The sequence below is a fragment of the Laccaria bicolor genome, genomic scaffold (assembly GCF_000143565.1).
Source record: "Laccaria bicolor S238N-H82 LACBIscaffold_4 genomic scaffold, whole genome shotgun sequence".
Lineage (NCBI taxonomy): Eukaryota > Fungi > Basidiomycota > Agaricomycetes > Agaricales > Hydnangiaceae > Laccaria > Laccaria bicolor.
Window position 1 is genome coordinate 1,234,651 of NW_001889875.1, and position 16,357 is coordinate 1,251,007.

At 49.8% G+C, this 16,357-nt stretch overlaps 8 protein-coding genes across 8 annotated transcripts; 5 read left to right on the forward strand and 3 right to left on the reverse strand.

The window, feature by feature from the left end:
• Positions 1 to 176: 176 nt before the first annotated feature.
• LACBIDRAFT_311515 (uncharacterized protein) lies at positions 177 to 3,387 on the forward strand (the record flags this gene model as incomplete). The annotated part of the gene is made up of 8 exons (XM_001876506.1): positions 177 to 285; positions 337 to 450; positions 504 to 758; positions 813 to 940; positions 992 to 1,412; positions 1,465 to 1,611; positions 1,663 to 1,875; positions 1,928 to 3,387. 8 exons carry the CDS (start codon positions 177 to 179, stop codon positions 3,385 to 3,387), a joined length of 2,847 nt encoding a protein of 948 aa, XP_001876541.1.
• Positions 3,388 to 3,588: 201 nt separating this feature from the next.
• On the forward strand, positions 3,589 to 4,543 carry LACBIDRAFT_311516 (uncharacterized protein; the record flags this gene model as incomplete). Its single annotated transcript, XM_001876507.1, has 7 exons — positions 3,589 to 3,594; positions 3,646 to 3,884; positions 3,935 to 4,111; positions 4,160 to 4,181; positions 4,234 to 4,332; positions 4,385 to 4,414; positions 4,466 to 4,543. 7 exons carry the CDS (start codon positions 3,589 to 3,591, stop codon positions 4,541 to 4,543), a joined length of 651 nt encoding a protein of 216 aa, XP_001876542.1.
• A 272-nt stretch (positions 4,544 to 4,815) lies between these two features.
• Positions 4,816 to 5,857, reverse strand: LACBIDRAFT_231097 (uncharacterized protein; the record flags this gene model as incomplete). Its single annotated transcript, XM_001876968.1, has 3 exons — positions 4,816 to 5,552; positions 5,605 to 5,737; positions 5,792 to 5,857. The coding sequence occupies 3 exons, from the start codon at positions 5,855 to 5,857 to the stop codon at positions 4,816 to 4,818; spliced, it is 936 nt and encodes a 311-aa protein (XP_001877003.1).
• Positions 5,858 to 5,967: 110 nt separating this feature from the next.
• LACBIDRAFT_323426 (uncharacterized protein) lies at positions 5,968 to 9,249 on the forward strand (the record flags this gene model as incomplete). Its single annotated transcript, XM_001876508.1, has 10 exons — positions 5,968 to 6,047; positions 6,098 to 6,166; positions 6,220 to 6,393; positions 6,468 to 6,720; positions 6,773 to 6,871; positions 6,920 to 7,216; positions 7,278 to 7,389; positions 7,459 to 8,342; positions 8,402 to 9,046; positions 9,106 to 9,249. 10 exons carry the CDS (start codon positions 5,968 to 5,970, stop codon positions 9,247 to 9,249), a joined length of 2,757 nt encoding a protein of 918 aa, XP_001876543.1.
• Positions 9,250 to 9,570: 321 nt separating this feature from the next.
• Positions 9,571 to 11,304, reverse strand: LACBIDRAFT_311519 (uncharacterized protein; the record flags this gene model as incomplete). The annotated part of the gene is made up of 5 exons (XM_001876969.1): positions 9,571 to 9,720; positions 9,773 to 10,123; positions 10,176 to 10,193; positions 10,259 to 10,804; positions 10,867 to 11,304. The coding sequence occupies 5 exons, from the start codon at positions 11,302 to 11,304 to the stop codon at positions 9,571 to 9,573; spliced, it is 1,503 nt and encodes a 500-aa protein (XP_001877004.1).
• A 490-nt stretch (positions 11,305 to 11,794) lies between these two features.
• On the reverse strand, positions 11,795 to 13,140 carry LACBIDRAFT_311520 (uncharacterized protein; the record flags this gene model as incomplete). The annotated part of the gene is made up of 7 exons (XM_001876970.1): positions 11,795 to 12,045; positions 12,096 to 12,255; positions 12,317 to 12,436; positions 12,492 to 12,632; positions 12,684 to 12,767; positions 12,820 to 13,046; positions 13,101 to 13,140. 7 exons carry the CDS (start codon positions 13,138 to 13,140, stop codon positions 11,795 to 11,797), a joined length of 1,023 nt encoding a protein of 340 aa, XP_001877005.1.
• A 52-nt stretch (positions 13,141 to 13,192) lies between these two features.
• On the forward strand, positions 13,193 to 14,228 carry LPAAT (1-acyl-sn-glycerol-3-phosphate-acyltransferase; the record flags this gene model as incomplete). Its single annotated transcript, XM_001876509.1, has 3 exons — positions 13,193 to 13,672; positions 13,726 to 14,075; positions 14,131 to 14,228. Coding segments are annotated over exons 1-3 (798 nt in total), but the record flags the coding sequence as incomplete, so codon positions are not given.
• Positions 14,229 to 15,036: 808 nt separating this feature from the next.
• LACBIDRAFT_145774 (uncharacterized protein) lies at positions 15,037 to 16,156 on the forward strand (the record flags this gene model as incomplete). The annotated part of the gene is made up of 8 exons (XM_001876510.1): positions 15,037 to 15,057; positions 15,116 to 15,194; positions 15,248 to 15,295; positions 15,355 to 15,381; positions 15,440 to 15,555; positions 15,611 to 15,909; positions 15,971 to 16,046; positions 16,094 to 16,156. Coding segments are annotated over 8 exons (729 nt in total), but the record flags the coding sequence as incomplete, so codon positions are not given.
• Positions 16,157 to 16,357: the final 201 nt, after the last annotated feature.

Consider the following 16,357-nt stretch of genomic DNA (forward strand, 5'->3'; position numbering starts at 1 on the left):
CAACAACGAATGGACAGGCGGTGGAGATTGCAAAAAAATGGGCACGTGAGGAACCAAAATGCATCACGAGATCGTGCGATGTCAAACGATCTGAGTCTGAATGAGTTTGGGCAAGACTCCTGCAGTGTTGCGGTCAACGACAACAACGCGAATTTCTTCACGCTTTTATAACCACTATGTTCGGAGGAGGCGGCGTCGGCTCTTCGTGGGCAAATCCGCAGCAAAATCAACAACAGCCCTCAGCATTCGGACAGCCAACAGGCTTTGGTGCAACCAACACGGGTGGTGAGTAGCGTTATTGGTGACTCATGCTTTGACTTTCTAACTTTCTTGGAGCCTTTGGTTCTACAGGAGCCTTTGGTCAACCAGCACAACAGCAGCAACCTCAGGCGAATCCGATGTTTGGAAATTTAGGCGGATCCAGCACAACCACCCCAGCGACTGGCTTCGGTATGCGTATCTTTTGTCGACTTCGGAACGGGGACCTTATCATCGGCTCGTAGGAGCATTTAATACCAATACCAATGCTTCCCAGGGAGCTTTTGGTGCGAAGCCCGCCACCGGCTTTGGCGCGTTCGGGGGAGGTGGCGCGTTTGGAGGTGGAGGTGGCGGGAGCACTTTTGGGGCACCTGCGAACAATCCAGCTCCAGCCACGGGACTCTTTGGACAAGCTGCTCCTGCACCTACGACGGGCGCTTTTGGTGGAAGTACCAATCTATTTGGTGGAAACAAGACCACTGGATTTGGAACAACGACAGGTCAGTTCTCGTACATTTTCGACTCTCCTACGGTGTTTGACTTCGGGACTTGAGCTCCCCCTGCAGTAACCACCGGCACCTCTAATCCCCAGTATTCGCCCTTCACTGAAAAAGACCAAAATGTCACCTCGCAATATCAGGCTATATCATGCATGCCTGCTTACTCTGGTTATTCTTTTGAGGTATGTTTTCAAGTCTTTTTCTCTCTGAATTTTTCTAATCCTTACTCTCAGGAACTCCGTGTTCAAGATTATGCACAAGGTCGTAAAACGGCTGGCAGCTTTGGTCAGTCTGCAGCATTTGGCACTCAACAACCCACCACCGGTCTATTCGGCGCAACGCAACCTGCTCAGCCAAATCAGCAACCCTCGCTTTTTGGTGCCCCAGCAAATACGACGACATCAAATACTGGTTTTGGCGCTTTTGGTGGTAATACCACGACAAATCAACCACCTGCACCAGCGACGACTGGTTTGTTCGGAGGTACTACATTTGGTGCGCAACAACCAGCGCAGACCTCAGCATTTGGAGGAGGTGCATTTGGCTCGACGCAGCCTCAACAACCGCAACAGCAAACAGGGTTGTTTGGTGGAGGTTCAGCGTTTGGTGGCACGGCACCTAAACCCGCGTTCGGAGCGTTTGGTGGTGGTGGTGGTATGTCGGCCAGTCTAGATATGTGGTCGCTAGCTTACTAACTGATGTCAAGGCACTACTGCTGCTACAACTGGCAGTGCTTTTGGGGGTGGCTCCGCATTCGGGGGACAAAGTCAACAGCCTGCCCAACAAACAACTGGGGGTCTTTTCGGAAATACGCAACCGGCCACAACCAATGCGTTTGGCGGAAATACATTTGGTAGGTCGTTCCTTTTAGAATTTTTTCATCACTTTCTCATTATCAAAACAGGCTCAACTGCCAATAAGCCTTTGTTTGGGACGCAGCCAGCAACTCAACCTACAACTGGATTTGGAATTTTTGGCGGTGGCCAGCAGCAGCAACAGCAGCAGAACCCGCAACAGCCATCACAAACTCAACAACCATCTCTTTTCGGTGGCGGCACCGGATTGTTTGGTAATCAACAGCCACAACAGCAGCAGGGTGCTCAAACTACGAATCCATGTATTTCTTTCCACTTATCTATGTTTTCTGACTTTCTGACCCATGGCCTAAGTATTTGGTGGTTCAACCACCCAACAGCAAGGAAACACAGGTTTGTTTGGAAACAGCTTGTTCGGCAACAACCAGCAACAAAATCAGCAGCAACCTGCTTCGACTGGGGCACTTGGTTTGTTTGGTGGCAATAAAGCTGCTACCCCTCAGGGATCATTCTCGACTGGGTTCAACCAACAACAAAATGCGACTCAGCCAACTCAGTCCCTTTTCGGAAACACTCTTGGCCAACAAAATCAGCAATCAAATTTATTTAACAAGCCTTCCCCTCTTGGTCAGTCAGCTTCGATGGGTCAGTCGATTGGATTATTTGGGTCGACATTGGGAAATCCTGTGGGTTCCTTCAATGCCTCCGCCAATACTCAAGGCGCACAGGGCACACTTACTGCGTCGATATCACAACCCATTGGAGCCAATTTGCCCATCTTCGCCATGCTGCCTCCAGGTCCTCGGCTCATTGACCTGGAATCTCAACCAAAGAAAAAATCTGGATTTTTCGTCGATATCCCCACCCGTTCCCCTGTTCCCCGCGTTCAGCTAGGATACACCCCTGCCAACTCAAAGCTCCGTGGCTTTGGATCTTCGACAATGGCATCTTCCACGACGGGAAACCCGTTCACCGCCTCCTTTACCACTGGGAAAGCCAATGCTTTGACGTTGAACAAATCTGTAGATACCAGGGCGTCTTCTCTTGGGCCCGACGGATTTTTGGGGCGAAGCGGAAGCCCGTCACTTGGGAGTGGAGGGCGTCAGAGCGTGAAAAAAGTGATTTTGGACAAGAAGGTGGATCCTTCAGAATTGTTTGTCAAGTCGGGAAGCCCAGGATCAATGAAGGGAGGGAAGGTGACTTTCAGCCCGCAAATGAGCGTCCTTGCTCGAGAAAAGGAAGCGGCGGCTGCGTTAGTAGCTCCATCTGTCATTGAATCGCCTACGCCGGTGTCACGTCCTCAACGTAGCCCTAATCGCTTTGCGGCGCAAGGTTCTCAGAACGGAACAGCTGAGGACTCTACCACGCTGGACGAAGGCGACTATTGGGTGAAACCCGACCTTGCTGTGCTGAAAAAGGCTGGGTACGACCAACTTTCGGCCTTTGAAGGACTCAAGCTCGGGCGTGTCGGCTATGGAGAAATCACATTTTTGGAGCCTGTCGATTTGACCGGTCTCCCTAAACTTGGTGCACTTCTTGGGGAAGTCGTACGGTTTGACGACAAGGAGTGCAGTGTCTACCCTGACAGTGAAGAGGTAGACAAGCCACCTCCAGGATCTGGGTTGAACGTCAAGGCAAGGATATCATTGGAGCGATGCTGGCCAGCGGACAAGGCGACGAGGGAACCGATCAAGGATCCCAGCCATGCGAGTGCTGTGAAGCACCTGAAACGGCTGAAGAATATGAAGGATACACATTTCGAAGGCTTTGATATAGAGACTGGGAAATGGACTTTTACTGTTGACCATTTCTGATATTTTTGGCAGTAGTAGTCGTTGCTACCTGCATTTTGTTCCGTTCCGTTCATTTCCTACATTACTTACCAATCTACATGTTGTTGACGGAAGGCATCGGAAGAATCGGAGGTTGAACGGAACTGGATTTGAGATGATGTCAGAGCTTTAGACTGGATAAAAAGCAAGGGTTTTGGCGGACACAAGACATCACCTACAACTATGAAGGCACTTTCATTTCTTCACCCATACATTGCTCATTTTAACGTCTTTAACTAGGTCCGTGCAACCCAACAAGAACTGGAGGAACATGCGGCGGCGGTCCGCCGGGGTGCTATGGAGGGCACAGTCGTCAGTGGTGGCGCCGCTGTGGCAGCTTCCTATTACCTGCATCGCAACGTAGAAACTTACCGACGCCTGCCGCTCTCTCTCAAAGCACTCGGCATCATTATCATTGTCGCGCCCTGCCTTTCTATCCAAGCTGAACGCCGTGGTCTCGAGTACGAGAGATCCCAATGGTGTGCAGCCCTCTTCCGTCTCGGTTTTCTGCTCTCATGCGATATCATAGGGAGGGCGAAGGAGTGCGTATCCTCGATGAAAAACAGTTGCGGGATGAGAAAAGATGGCAATCGCTTACGCTCACAGACAAAGTGGGCGATTGGGCTGCACGACACGAGTATAGCATCATCCTTGGTGGATGGGCTGCCAGTTTAGGTCTTGCTGGTGCTATCATCTCGCGCAACAAGTGTGTTTCTTTCTCTTCCATCCTGTTATCCTTTCTGATTTTTCTTAGATATCAAACCTACCCTCAGAAGGTATTATTAGTCAAGGCGGGTGCAATTCAGCTTTTTTGACTTGATTCCCCAGATTGTTCAGGCCCGTATGTGGGCCCAAGGCTTGACAATCGGACTCGTCATTGCTGCTGGGGCTCTGACTCAGAGCAAGCGTGCTGAAACCGCAAGAGAGGTGTGTACACAGTCAGCTCATTCCGTGCCTGTGACGCTCATTAATTTCAAAGCAAACCCATGATCACTCTTGGAAAGATTTGGTACTTGAACCTTCCCCTTCTCATTACATTTCTAACCAGCGCCTTTGATAGTTGGACCAGCAGGAACGAGACAGACAATTGGAAGAGGCTGCCATGAAGAGAGCATCTCTTCCCCAGCCTTCCGCATGAAAACCCTACATACATTTCGGCTTCTGGTTCTGCACTAATTTATCGCAGTTTGTAATCCATGAGAATACATGATGCATGTCGACCGACTCGGATCAACTGAGACTCGTGCCAGATGGGCCTCCAAACCCCCTAGACCATGTCAGCAACGGTGTAAGGCTAAGTGGTCCAGATGCACGCAGTGACAGTGAACGAATAGATTGGGATTGAAAGGGAAAATAATTGCACAATCAGTTAACAATTACAACTCGACAGTCTGAATAGAATAAAGCAAATTAATCCACCTTCCGGGCCCATTTCCTTCCACTGGCGGACGAAGGCGTTCTTGGTGGCGGCGTCGCTACGCGTTGCTGAGGTGTCTGTTGTTGCCACGATGCGGGTTCATATACAGCTGGAGCGGGGGACTCCTGTTCTTTCACTTTCTCTACTTCTATGTAGCCATGTGCTTTTCCCAGTTCATGAGATTCTGTCACGTCGCTCTTGCCCCAATACATATACAGTTGTGCTCCGAGTACAATGTTGAGGAGGAGCGCGAGTGCGAACCCTGCAGAGACGATGGCGTCGCCTACTTCAGTGGCGGTTGTGAAGAGTCGCGCGAGGCAACCTGCCACTTGTGCGATAACTGCGACGGCTGAGAGCTGTCCTGTCGATTGTGTGCGGGCGTTCTGGCGTATCTGGGGAAGCTTTGAGAAGAGGGAGAGTGGGAGAGTGGACATTTGGAGGAGGGAAAGTGTTTGGGAGGGTATCACGTAGAGGGCAAAGGCAGTTGCAATGGTAGCAAAGATGGCTACTGCAATTTTTTGGGCTTTATTGCCTGAGCGAAGGGAGGATGGTGCGTAAGCGAGGATGAGGAGTGTAACAACTGTGTTTTGTATGGTGAGGAACAGGTTCTCCCCGTATGTGGAAAATGGGAATTCGTTTCTGAACGAGTAAGCTAGAGTTATCGCGTAGGAGAGCGTTTCCAGGATATATGATGAAAACGAAAGGCCTCGCGCTGAACGGGCGTTGATAACTGTAACAATTTTGTTACAAGGCAAGCCAAATTCGAAAGCCTCATAACTCACTTAGAAGGATTTGAGGTACTTTCATTACGGAACCTCCAACAACTATCCCGATCCCCAGGCCTTTTGAAAGAGAGTATTTGATACATTGAACATCGCCCATGTCGAGATTTTCGACAAGTGACGTGTAGCATTCCTGAAAGATATCGCTTGTCACATTTAAAGCAGCTGGTGGTGAGGATACACGAACCTTTCCTACTATTGATATTCCAAGATCCTTGATGAACCAGGGTAGATTACGCGTTATTGAAGTCATGTCTGGGTATGTAGAAAGGAAAGAGAAGTGGCAGGAGTTACGTGACTACCCAGTGTGACCATCTCTTTCTTTCTCCTCGACTCCCTCGACGTCGGCAACACGTTCTCAAGATGGCGTCAAATAAAGCGAATAAGTTAGCCTTTTTGTCCATGCCAGCCCCGGCGTCCTACGTCGCTGGTCTTGGTCGAGGGTATGTTCTGAATTGCTTACAAGCACGAGCAACACCTTACATTAACTTAGAGCGTCTGGATTCACGACTCGATCTGATATCGGTCCTGCACGAGAAGGACCTTCAGCCGAAGTTATAGCGTGCGTCAAATTGATTTTAATATCTTTGAACATTGAAAATAACCCCACATTAGCGAGGCACAAGCTAAGCGCGGAGAGGAAGTCGAAGTTGACCCAGAACAGTTTCAGGATCCCGACAACGAATATGGTCTGTTCGCCGGAACAACCTACGAGCAGGACGATGAGGAGGCCGATAAAATCTATGAACAAGTCGACGAAGCTATGGACTCACGGCGGAAGGCGCGGAGGTGTGTGCTCTTCTGGTTAGTTTTGACGTTTTTTCACGTTCTTCTGACATCATCCCATCCTCCGCGTTTTTCAGAGAGGCGCAAGAGAAGTTGGAGTTGGAAAGGCATCGTGCGGAGCGGCCGAAGATTCAGCAACAGTTTGCGGATTTGAAACGGGGGCTGTCGGCTGTCACTGATGAGGAATGGGAGAATATACCGGAAGTAGGGAACTTGACGAGGAAGAAGAGACGCAGGGAAGAGCGGTCTTTTGTGGTTCCGGATAGTGTTTTTGTTGGAGACAGGAATAAAAACGAGTATGAGAACTCCCTGGACGCGAGACAGCAAGAGGTACGTTATCCCCGATCTTCTTTCTTTGATAACGTTTTCATTTTCATTATAGGCGGGCGGCTTTGCAACGCCAGCGGAATCCGGTACCCTCACGAATTTTGTGGAAATTGGCCAGGCTCGTGACAAGATCCTTTCACTCAAGCTAGATCAGGTAAAGTTATATTTCATCGAGGATTCATTTTTCTGACCTAGATTACAGATCTCTGGTACCGCTACCTCATCGGGCTTCTCGACTTCTGTCGACCCCAAGGGCTACCTGACTTCTCTGGACAGTGTCATCATCAAGTCTGATGCCGAAATTGGTGATATCAAACGCGCCCGTATGCTGTTCGACTCCCTTGTCAAGTCGAACCCTAAGCACTCACCTGGTTGGATTGCTGCCGCCTGCCTGGAAGAACATGCTGGTCGTATGGTTGCTGCTCGGAAGATCATAAAGGCTGGGTGCGAGCAGTGCCCGAAGAGTGAAGACGTATGGCTAGAAGCAGCCCGGTTACATGTAAGTATTTAGATTTTTCAGGAGCCTATGTTTCAGACTAATCTTCATAACATTAATCTAGAATAACGACGATGCTAAAGTAATACTCGCAAATGCAGTTCAGCACGTCGGCCAGAGCGTAAAGATTTGGCTAGCTGCAGCTGACCTGGAAGGTGACGTGAAGGCCAAGAAGCGTGTTTTGCGGAAGGGCAAGGATTCCCAACCGACATCGTATCTTATCAATCTCACATACCTTTTATCAGCGTTGGAGCATATTCCCAATTCCGTGCGACTTTGGAAGGAAACCGTCAACCTAGAATCATCTGCCACAGACGCCCGTATTCTTCTCTCGCGAGCAGTTGAAGTCATACCACTATCCGTTGAGCTGTGGTTAGCCCTAGCCCGTCTTGAAACTCCTGAACGAGCGAAAGGAGTGTTAAATAAGGCCCGTAAAGCTGTTCCCACAAGCCACGAGATCTGGATAGCTGCTGGCCGCCTCCTGGAACAAGAAGCAGCAACTGGCGCTTCTAAGACACCAGAACAGAAGGCGAAAGCGCTGGAACTGGTCGACAATACCATCCAGCTTGCCGTCCGAGAGCTACGAAAGTATCAGGTTCTGTTGACTAGGGAGCAGTGGCTTAAGGAAGCAGAACGATGTGAAACAGAGGGCAGCCCACGAACATGTGAGGCTATTGTGAAAGCGACAATAGCGATGGAACTTGAAGAGGAGGATCGATTGGATACTTGGGTTGGAGATGCAGAAAGCGCTGAAAGCAAAGGAATGGTGGGAACTGCTCGTGCGGTTTTAGCCTATGCTCTGAAAGTATACCCCGATCGACGAAGTCTCTGGAGAAAAGCGGCTGATTTGGAGAAACTGCATGGGTCAGCGGACAGTCTCGACGCTATTCTCAGCCGTGCTGTCCATCATTGTCCACAGGCCGAAGTGCTCTGGCTCATGGCTGCAAAAGAGAAATGGCTAGCGGGTGATGTTCCTGGTGCCCGACGAGTTCTGGAACAGGCTTTCGTTGCTAATCCGGAGAGCGAGCAAATCTGGCTGGCTGCTGTCAAGTTGGAGGCAGAGAACGGAGAGCTAGGCGTTGCTCGAGAGTTGCTAGTACGCGCGCGGACAGTAGCGGACACCGAAAGAGTGTGTAAAGCTTTTTCCTTCCTTCCGCTTTTTTTCTCATAATTTTCTGTATCCCTCAGATTTGGATGAAATCCGCCGTGTTCGAACGCCAACAAAATCAATTATCGATGGCTTTGGAGACTCTAGCTGCTGCCTTGCAAAAGTTCCCTAAATTTGCCAAGCTTTATATGGTACAAGGCCAGATCCTGCAATCCCAAAACAATTACCCTGGCGCTCGTGCTTCATTCTCTGCTGGTGTCAAAGCCTGTCCAAAAGAGGCCACGCTTTGGATTTTGGCAAGTCGGCTGGAGGAACTAGACGGGAAAAGTATAAAAGCCCGTGCGTTGCTTGAGAAAGCACGTCTAGTAAACCCTGCAAACGATACTTTGTGGGCTGAGGCTGTTGGTGTTGAGGAACGCTCTGGCGGTACTGCACAAGCAAAGGCAATGTTGGCTCGTGGTCTTCAAGAGTGTCCCACCTCTGGTTTGTTATGGTCAATGGCGATTTGGGCTGAGCCTCGTCCGATGAGAAAGGCGAGGTCCGTTGATGCGTTGAAGAAGTCTGCGGATAACCCCATCATCATTTGTACTGTTGCGCGATTGTTTTGGCAGGAGAGGAAGATTGAGAAGGCTCGACAGTGGTTTGGAAGGGCTGTTGCTACTGACCCAGATCTGGGTGATTCTTGGGGTTGGTGGCTAAAGTTTGAGAGGCAGCATGGAACAGAGGTAATGCCCCGCAATGCTTGCCTCTTTGCTGGCTTTCGTTGACGATTTCTTTTTTATAGGAACATCGAGAAGAAGTCAGGAATAAATGCATTGCCGCAGAGCCACATCATTCACCGACATGGCAATCAATTGCAAAAGACGTGAAGAGCTCTGGGAAGAGTGTCAAAGAGATACTCGAGATGGTCGCAGACGCTTTACAGTAGTTGGGCATCTGGCCCACTGCTTTTTTCGCTACATCCTTTTGTGCTTGAGCATTGTTCTATATGACCAACGACAATGTCAATTGTATTGTATTGCTCAGATCGGATTGACCAGAGATGGGTCGAGTTCACTAATCATAAAGAATACAAGCGAGTTTGACATATTTTTGCTGTGCATGCACAATTACAACTACTCGTCGTGGGATGAGGTTGGTACTGGATGATTCTCAGTACCCGGACCGAGAGAGTACTGTTAATGTCTTGAACAATGCGTGGACAACCATAGCAGCCAGGTAATACCTTTGCATGTTGTTTCTTGGGACTTCATAAAACCCGACGTGGATGTGTAAATGAGACTGGCACTGGACCCTCGCTGTGCAAAGTAGCTATTCCAACAGAATGGGAAACTGATGCCCCCTGCTTTGAGTTGACTCGAAAGGTGGACAGATCAAACGGATGGAGTTCAACGGCATACTGAGAGTCAGATCAGCCTCCTTTTTGATCAGGCAAGGAAGGAGGTCATCACCAAAACATTGAAAGGGAAAAACGAACATGAAGGCTGCAAATCCTCCGCCAGATGTATCTCACCAGCCATCTCACGGGTACAGCCTTGCTCAGCGACAAGTCTTGGAGGCGACCACCATACAGCTCTCGCTGTTTCCTGGACGACTTCAAATACCCCTGACTCTTTCAGCTGTTTGCTGGCGGCTCTGGCACGGTAATGTGACGCTGCTTGCTCAGGATCTTGATAGTATTTAACCCTTCTGACGAGTTTGACGTTGATGCTGTCTGAAGTAGCCAGGAGCTCGAGAGCCACCGAATTTTCTGTATAGATCCGTATGTAACAAGGGATGACTGTTCCACGGGCAAAACATTGCTAGGCAAATATTGTCAGAGCGCTGCCGGTCATAAATTGGCGTATTTCATACGGGATTTGCGATAAAGAGCTAGAAGTTGATATATGATCCTCAAAACTTGGCTCAACACTCAAACAAAATCAATAATTACTCACAGTGCATTCTAAGCCTACAAAGTTGCAATTTAATGACCCAGTAATTAAAACCTGGGGCTTCGCAACCCAACCCAAAGGATCATCCGCTGGAGAGGGTACCAAGTAACCTTCCAAATACGCGCGTTGACGAAGGGAGGAAGCTGGTTCTGCAGTTATATCGGGGATGTAAACAATGCCAGCCTGCAATCTATGCATTTCAGTTGCGGTCACCGAGAACAAGATCAAAACACACTTGCTATCACGACGCAAGACCCCATGTGCCACGCGTAAGATTAGTTCATACTGCACACTTGCATCAACCCCACGCTCGAGGAAGGTCTGAGGTATAGGGAAAACTTCATCATGCCCTGCAATGGCTACTTCCTTTGGGAATGGAACGGTGAATGGCCAGGAGTACGTTCCAGATGACTTTCCGTCGAATTTCTGGCCGCTAGCTGCACTTGAATGCCGTATATCCCCAGAATGTCGACTCCAGATGAGTATGGATTGATCGAGGAAGGTGTACGAGCCTTCACGGGATGAACCCGTTTTGACTCGACCTCGGAGCTGTGGACAGATAAATGAAGAATCAAAAACTTTCTCTACCACAGAAAATGGACGGAACGAACAGAAATTGTAATTGAGTTGATTGTTTGCGGGCTGTCTAGATTAAGGTCGACTGTGCCAGAAACAGGGTCGTTTCCATAAAATCGGGGGAATGCATGTGTAAGGATAGACGGTCGACTAAAAACGGTGAGAATCGCCCACACTTTATTCTTGTGGCTTATATGGTACTCGTGCTTGGTCTCCGAAGGGGATGGGGTAGGGTTTCGTCTCGTTTGCGTATCATTGCTTGAGCGACGATGTTGTACAATCATGGAATACCGTGGCGGGGCTGGGGGGAGATCTTCATTGGGGTCCACCAACGATACGCCATCCATTGAATACCTGGGCGGCTGAAAGCCACTGGGACGAGATGGTCCTGGACAGTCATTATCTGCAGCTGAGGATGTTTGTGGTGGGGTATTCGACCTGGGCAAGGAAGTTCTCGAGGAAAAGAATGCCATTGCAGATGAGGAAGTAGACACAGGGACTTTGTCGACTTTTTGATGAAGTACGTAAACAGTCAAATCGCGCCTGAACTTTCCTAAAGATCTTGTCCGAGTGTTGATGTTTGCCGAAGGCCTTTCTCGGATTCGGAACGGCGCGCCCACACCTCGACAGAGTGATGATGAGGGATCGGACTGTTTCAACCACCGCCACACCCGATTTTACTTATTTTGATTCTAGATCGTCCACATTTCCAAGTTAGGTATAGTGGGATTCCTTCTTGCAAGTCGCCTTGTCCTCCTGCGTAGCGTAACTTGCCCTAATTGAGATTTTGTCCTCAGTTGAGAAGGCGCGCTGGATGGTTCACCACCAAAAAAATTCCACATCAATGGTGGGCGTCCAACAACTATAATGATGATTCTGAGTGTGTGGGTATCTGTAGGGTATACAGGAATGAGCGGTACAGGCGACCAAAAAAGTCCTCGAGTCTCCTTCCCTTAAAAATGCTTAGACATCTAAACCAAGACTCTCCATGCGTAAACTAATGCTCAAGTTCTCCTGGGCACTGTCAATGAGGTCTTGTGCCATTGTCAAATTCGCGATGCGGGCATGTAAGACGGGGAGACACGCCGCGATGACACTGATGATCTGTCCCCGCGCAGATGATGATTCAGTAGCTGCGTCGTCATTCGCCGGCGTACTTGATGTGAGTTTGAGGATGGATGACTCCAGGTCTGACGCCTCTGCCTGAAGTTCCTCTATGCACAGGTTAGCCATGTTGAATCACCGACTGACAAGGGGATCTTACCGAGACTGTCGAGCATGTCAGCGTAAACTTGCAAAGGGGCATCATCATCAGGAACCGCCGAGCCGCGCACGGCAAGGTTAAGCGCCTCCGCCTCAAGACGTGTACAGGCATCGCCGTGCGAATGATATGTCTTCATAATAAGAGGGGCATCTCTGGCGAACTACGAAGAAAAGTGGGGTTGGCCGAGGTATTGATGGGCAAGTATGGAGATATATACTGACAGTGTCCGTCGCTAATTCATCATAAAAGTCAATTGCGCGCTCCGCTTCAAGCCGAGTCCGTTGGTCCGATAATTCGGATTCTTCCTCTGAGATCTGTTTTGCGCGGGTTTCGAGGTCGTTCTGACGAGATGATGACGATAAATTTCATAGTCAAGGACCGGATAAAACAACTAACCTTTGCCACTTGCTCCGATGACGCAAAACACGCTTCCAGCGTGGATGTCATGTACATCCATGGATAAGCCTGCGCAGCGACTTGCAAGGGATCTGAAGTTCGCGTCGGGGTCTCTTCTTCGATGGGTGGGGTTGATGTCGACTGTTTTTCTGCCTTTCAAAATCGCGTTGAATGCGTTTGTGAGAAACGTACTGTTGGCTTGGAGGATGAAGAGGCGTCCGGCTTTGCCACTGGAACATTATCCGTCTGTACAACCGGAACATTCGCATTCACCACCTGTGCCAAAAAAAAATTAAACGCGAAAATGCGTCGCAAAGCAATTTCCTACAGGTGAAGGCTTGTCCAATGGCTTTGAGGGGTTCGGTTTCGGCCTCACGTTGGCTCCAGCAGAAGCAGTTCGAGAAAGTGACGAAATCTTTGTCGTATTGGCATTAGCAGATGATTTTGCAAATGGGGTTGAGTTTGTGCTCTGGGCGCGTTGAAGGGGAACAGCCTGCTTTGCTCTAGAGCTCGCGGTAGCTGACGAGCTCAAGGGCTTGGAGACGGTATTTCTGCCTGGCAAGGCAGTTTTCAGCTACGAGGGCAGTATGATGGCCCAAAGATGTGTACCGCGGGCTGAAGCAGCTTGGGCCTGGTGTTTGGAGGCCATATGGTGGTATGCTTGTGAAAAGTTATTATAGTTTGTGGCCAAATTGAGGTATCACTTCTGAGCAGCTGCAACGACTACACGCAGCACAGTGACCACTAGAGCGGGGTATAAAGAACCTTGCAGGACCTCGAAGGGACCTTAAAGGACCAGAAAGGACTTGCCTGGCGCTGTTTGCTTCATCAATGTCGTTCCTGGTCGCCGTATTCAAGCCTCTTGCATACTTCTCCCTACCAATCATTCTACTACGCTCCATCGCAGCTACTTCACCCGTTGGTCGATATTACGTTCGAGTTGCGCTCTATATCGGCACACTCGTCTCAGTCGCATCATGTAGCATCGTCGCAGCCGCCGGTATGTCTGTCATCGGCAGGCGCTTCGATGTCAGCTACGTTGTTGCCCGCACTTTCTACGCCATCACCAAACGCACGTTCGCATTGCAGATCGAGGTGGAAGGAGAGGAGCATCTCAGTACACGACCCGCTGTCCTGATGGCAAACCACCAAAGCATGCTCGATGTTGTCGTTGTGGGCAGGTGAGCTCATGGCATTACTCTCCCCGAGTCCTATTCTAAGCTGAAATACATAGGCTGATGCCGAAACAATCAGCTATCATGGCCAAGAAGTCACTCCAATACACTCCACTCGGACCCTTCATGACGATGGCAGGAACCATTTTTATTGACCGAGGCAACAACACTCGAGCTGTACGGTCACTGGAAGCTGCGGGAGAAACGATGAAAGCCGAGAAAGTGTCCATCTGGATGTTCCCAGAAGGAACACGACATATGTCAGAGTCTCCCGACATGCTTCCACTAAAAAAAGGTGGATTCCACCTGGCGATCAACGCGGGCATCCCCATTATACCCATTGTAACGGAGAATTATTGGCGTATCTATCGAAAAGGCGTTTTCGACGAGGGTACTATCAAGGTCCGAGGTGAGGCATACGATGTTTGTGTTTGGATTGTTGGGACTGACGTTTTCATGTGTAGTGCTACCCCCGATTCCGACAGTGGGTTTGACCCCGGCAGATGTAGGTTCGCTTACGACCCGTGTGCGGGACCAAATGCTGGAAGCATTACGGGAGATTTCGCCCAAGGTGCCTGTGGAACATCATCAAATCAAAGAGGAACCTGAAGACGAAGCACGGGACCAACAGCCAACCGATTTTGAAAGTCAGAAGCCGCAGGTGGTAGCGGCTTCCCCTATTATTGCGACGATTTTGGGTCCGACGATTATTGATGCGGCCAGCTCGAGTGTGTCTCTTGCGTCTTCGACGGCCTCGTCTTCAGAACAATGGAAATCAGGGAGTGAAGCCGGTACAGAGACGGAGGAAGATGATGGCATGATCTTGGTTGGCCGACCGAGTTCATAATAGAACGCTCGCCTTTAGCTACATAATAATCTCATTGGAATACTACTTTTACTTCAGTAGCGCATGTGCGCGATTTCATTCGACCCCGGCGGCTGCGAGTGGCACCGGCAAGTACGCGCGTCATCGTGATCACACGTTTGCGTGGAGTAGTCAGGCAGCGGTTGGTACTATTCTTCGACACTGCTTCAATTCGACTCCTAAAGCTTGCATCTTCTTTGAGCCAGGGCCATGCATCATATAATTAGGTATTCCGGAGCTTGACCGCACTTTTTTTTTTGTCAGGGAAGGTTTGCCAGCAGGCCAGGGCAAAATTCTACACTTGCTTCCATCTTCTTTTGGGATGAGGGACTTCGGTATAAAACGCAGTCTCAGATTTACATCTTTCCGTACTTCTTTTATCCCCCTCTCACACCGCCATCTCCGACCATCCACCATTACACCCACAATGTCTCCACCAAGAGTCCTGCCAGGTCAGTACATTGAATACCCCGCCTCCGCAGCTCCCTAACTGACACATTCCAAAGACTGCTGGGGTCACCGCGGTGTAAGTTAACTACCTGTTCAGGGGCTGCTGCCGTAGCCTTGACACACACACCCTCAAGGCATCTTCCCGGTTCCCAGAGAATACCCTCGCAAGCTTCGAAGCGGCCATCCGCGACGGCGCAGAAGGCATTGAGAGTGGTATATTCAATGTTGGCGTTTAAAGTCGTGCACGCCCGTAACCACCCCACCAGACGTCCATGTATCAGCGGATAGCGTTGTCATCATGTTCCATGATCCAGGTACGTAACCTTCCTCGTCTGATGGTGTGGTCATGAAGCCGACACAAGAATATGTTTAGCTCTAGATAGGACGACAAATTCGACAGGTACGTTTGTTCCCTGTAATTATCCATGGAAGGTCCAGGTCCGAAGCTCCGCCCGCAGGTCGAATCAAGGAGCGCACTTGGTATGGAGACGCTGGGATGCAGCACGTTCGGACCATCAAGGAGCCCAAACAGGCCATCCCCACTTTTGCAGAGACGGTGGAATTGCTGATGAAGGTGAGTTCCTCCTGTTTTTGCGTGTCAAGTCGGGATCCAATTTACCCTCCACAAGCCCGAGAACAAGCACGTCAAGTTCAACGTTGACGTCAAGGTCCAGAACGATCCAGAGAGGCTCTTCTCCCTGATGCACGAAGTCATCTCCGCACAACCTGCCTGGCAGACCGACCTTGCCCCGCGTATCCTTTTAGGACTTTGGCATCCCCGCTTCCTCCAGTTTGCAAAGTCATGTTTGCCATATTGTCGCAGGTCGCATATTGGCGTGAGCACTGACATTGCTCGCAAGTACTTTTGGAAAGATTGCGAGGCGTTCTCGATGTCTTTTGGAGCGTTGACGACGTATGATGGTCAGAAGTGAGGGTCGAGCGCTTATTTCCTGTTGATGCTTGTCTGATAAGATCAACTTTTCGCACAGGTTCAGGCAGGAGTGTAAGAACGCCGGGAAGAATTTGGTCGTGTGGACCGTCAATGAACCTGAGCACATGATGGAGGTCAGGCTCTTGCCTTCTTTTTTTCACTCGTCTCAAATCATCTACAGGCAGTGAGATGGGAAGTTCACGCCATTATTACGGACGTTACACAAACATGGCTGGACATGCGGACAGCCCTTCAAGGTTCGATACATTTTTGGAACCTTAGATGGTGTGCTAAGCGTTTCTATAGCCGACTACGAGAAGATAGGGTCTCAATACGGTCGGACCTTTTTGTGGACTACCCTCAACTTCTATACACCCTTCCAGATTGCTCGGGGACATTGGGCACAGACCCACCTTGAGAGCTTAGCGGGTCCTTTCGAGGACTC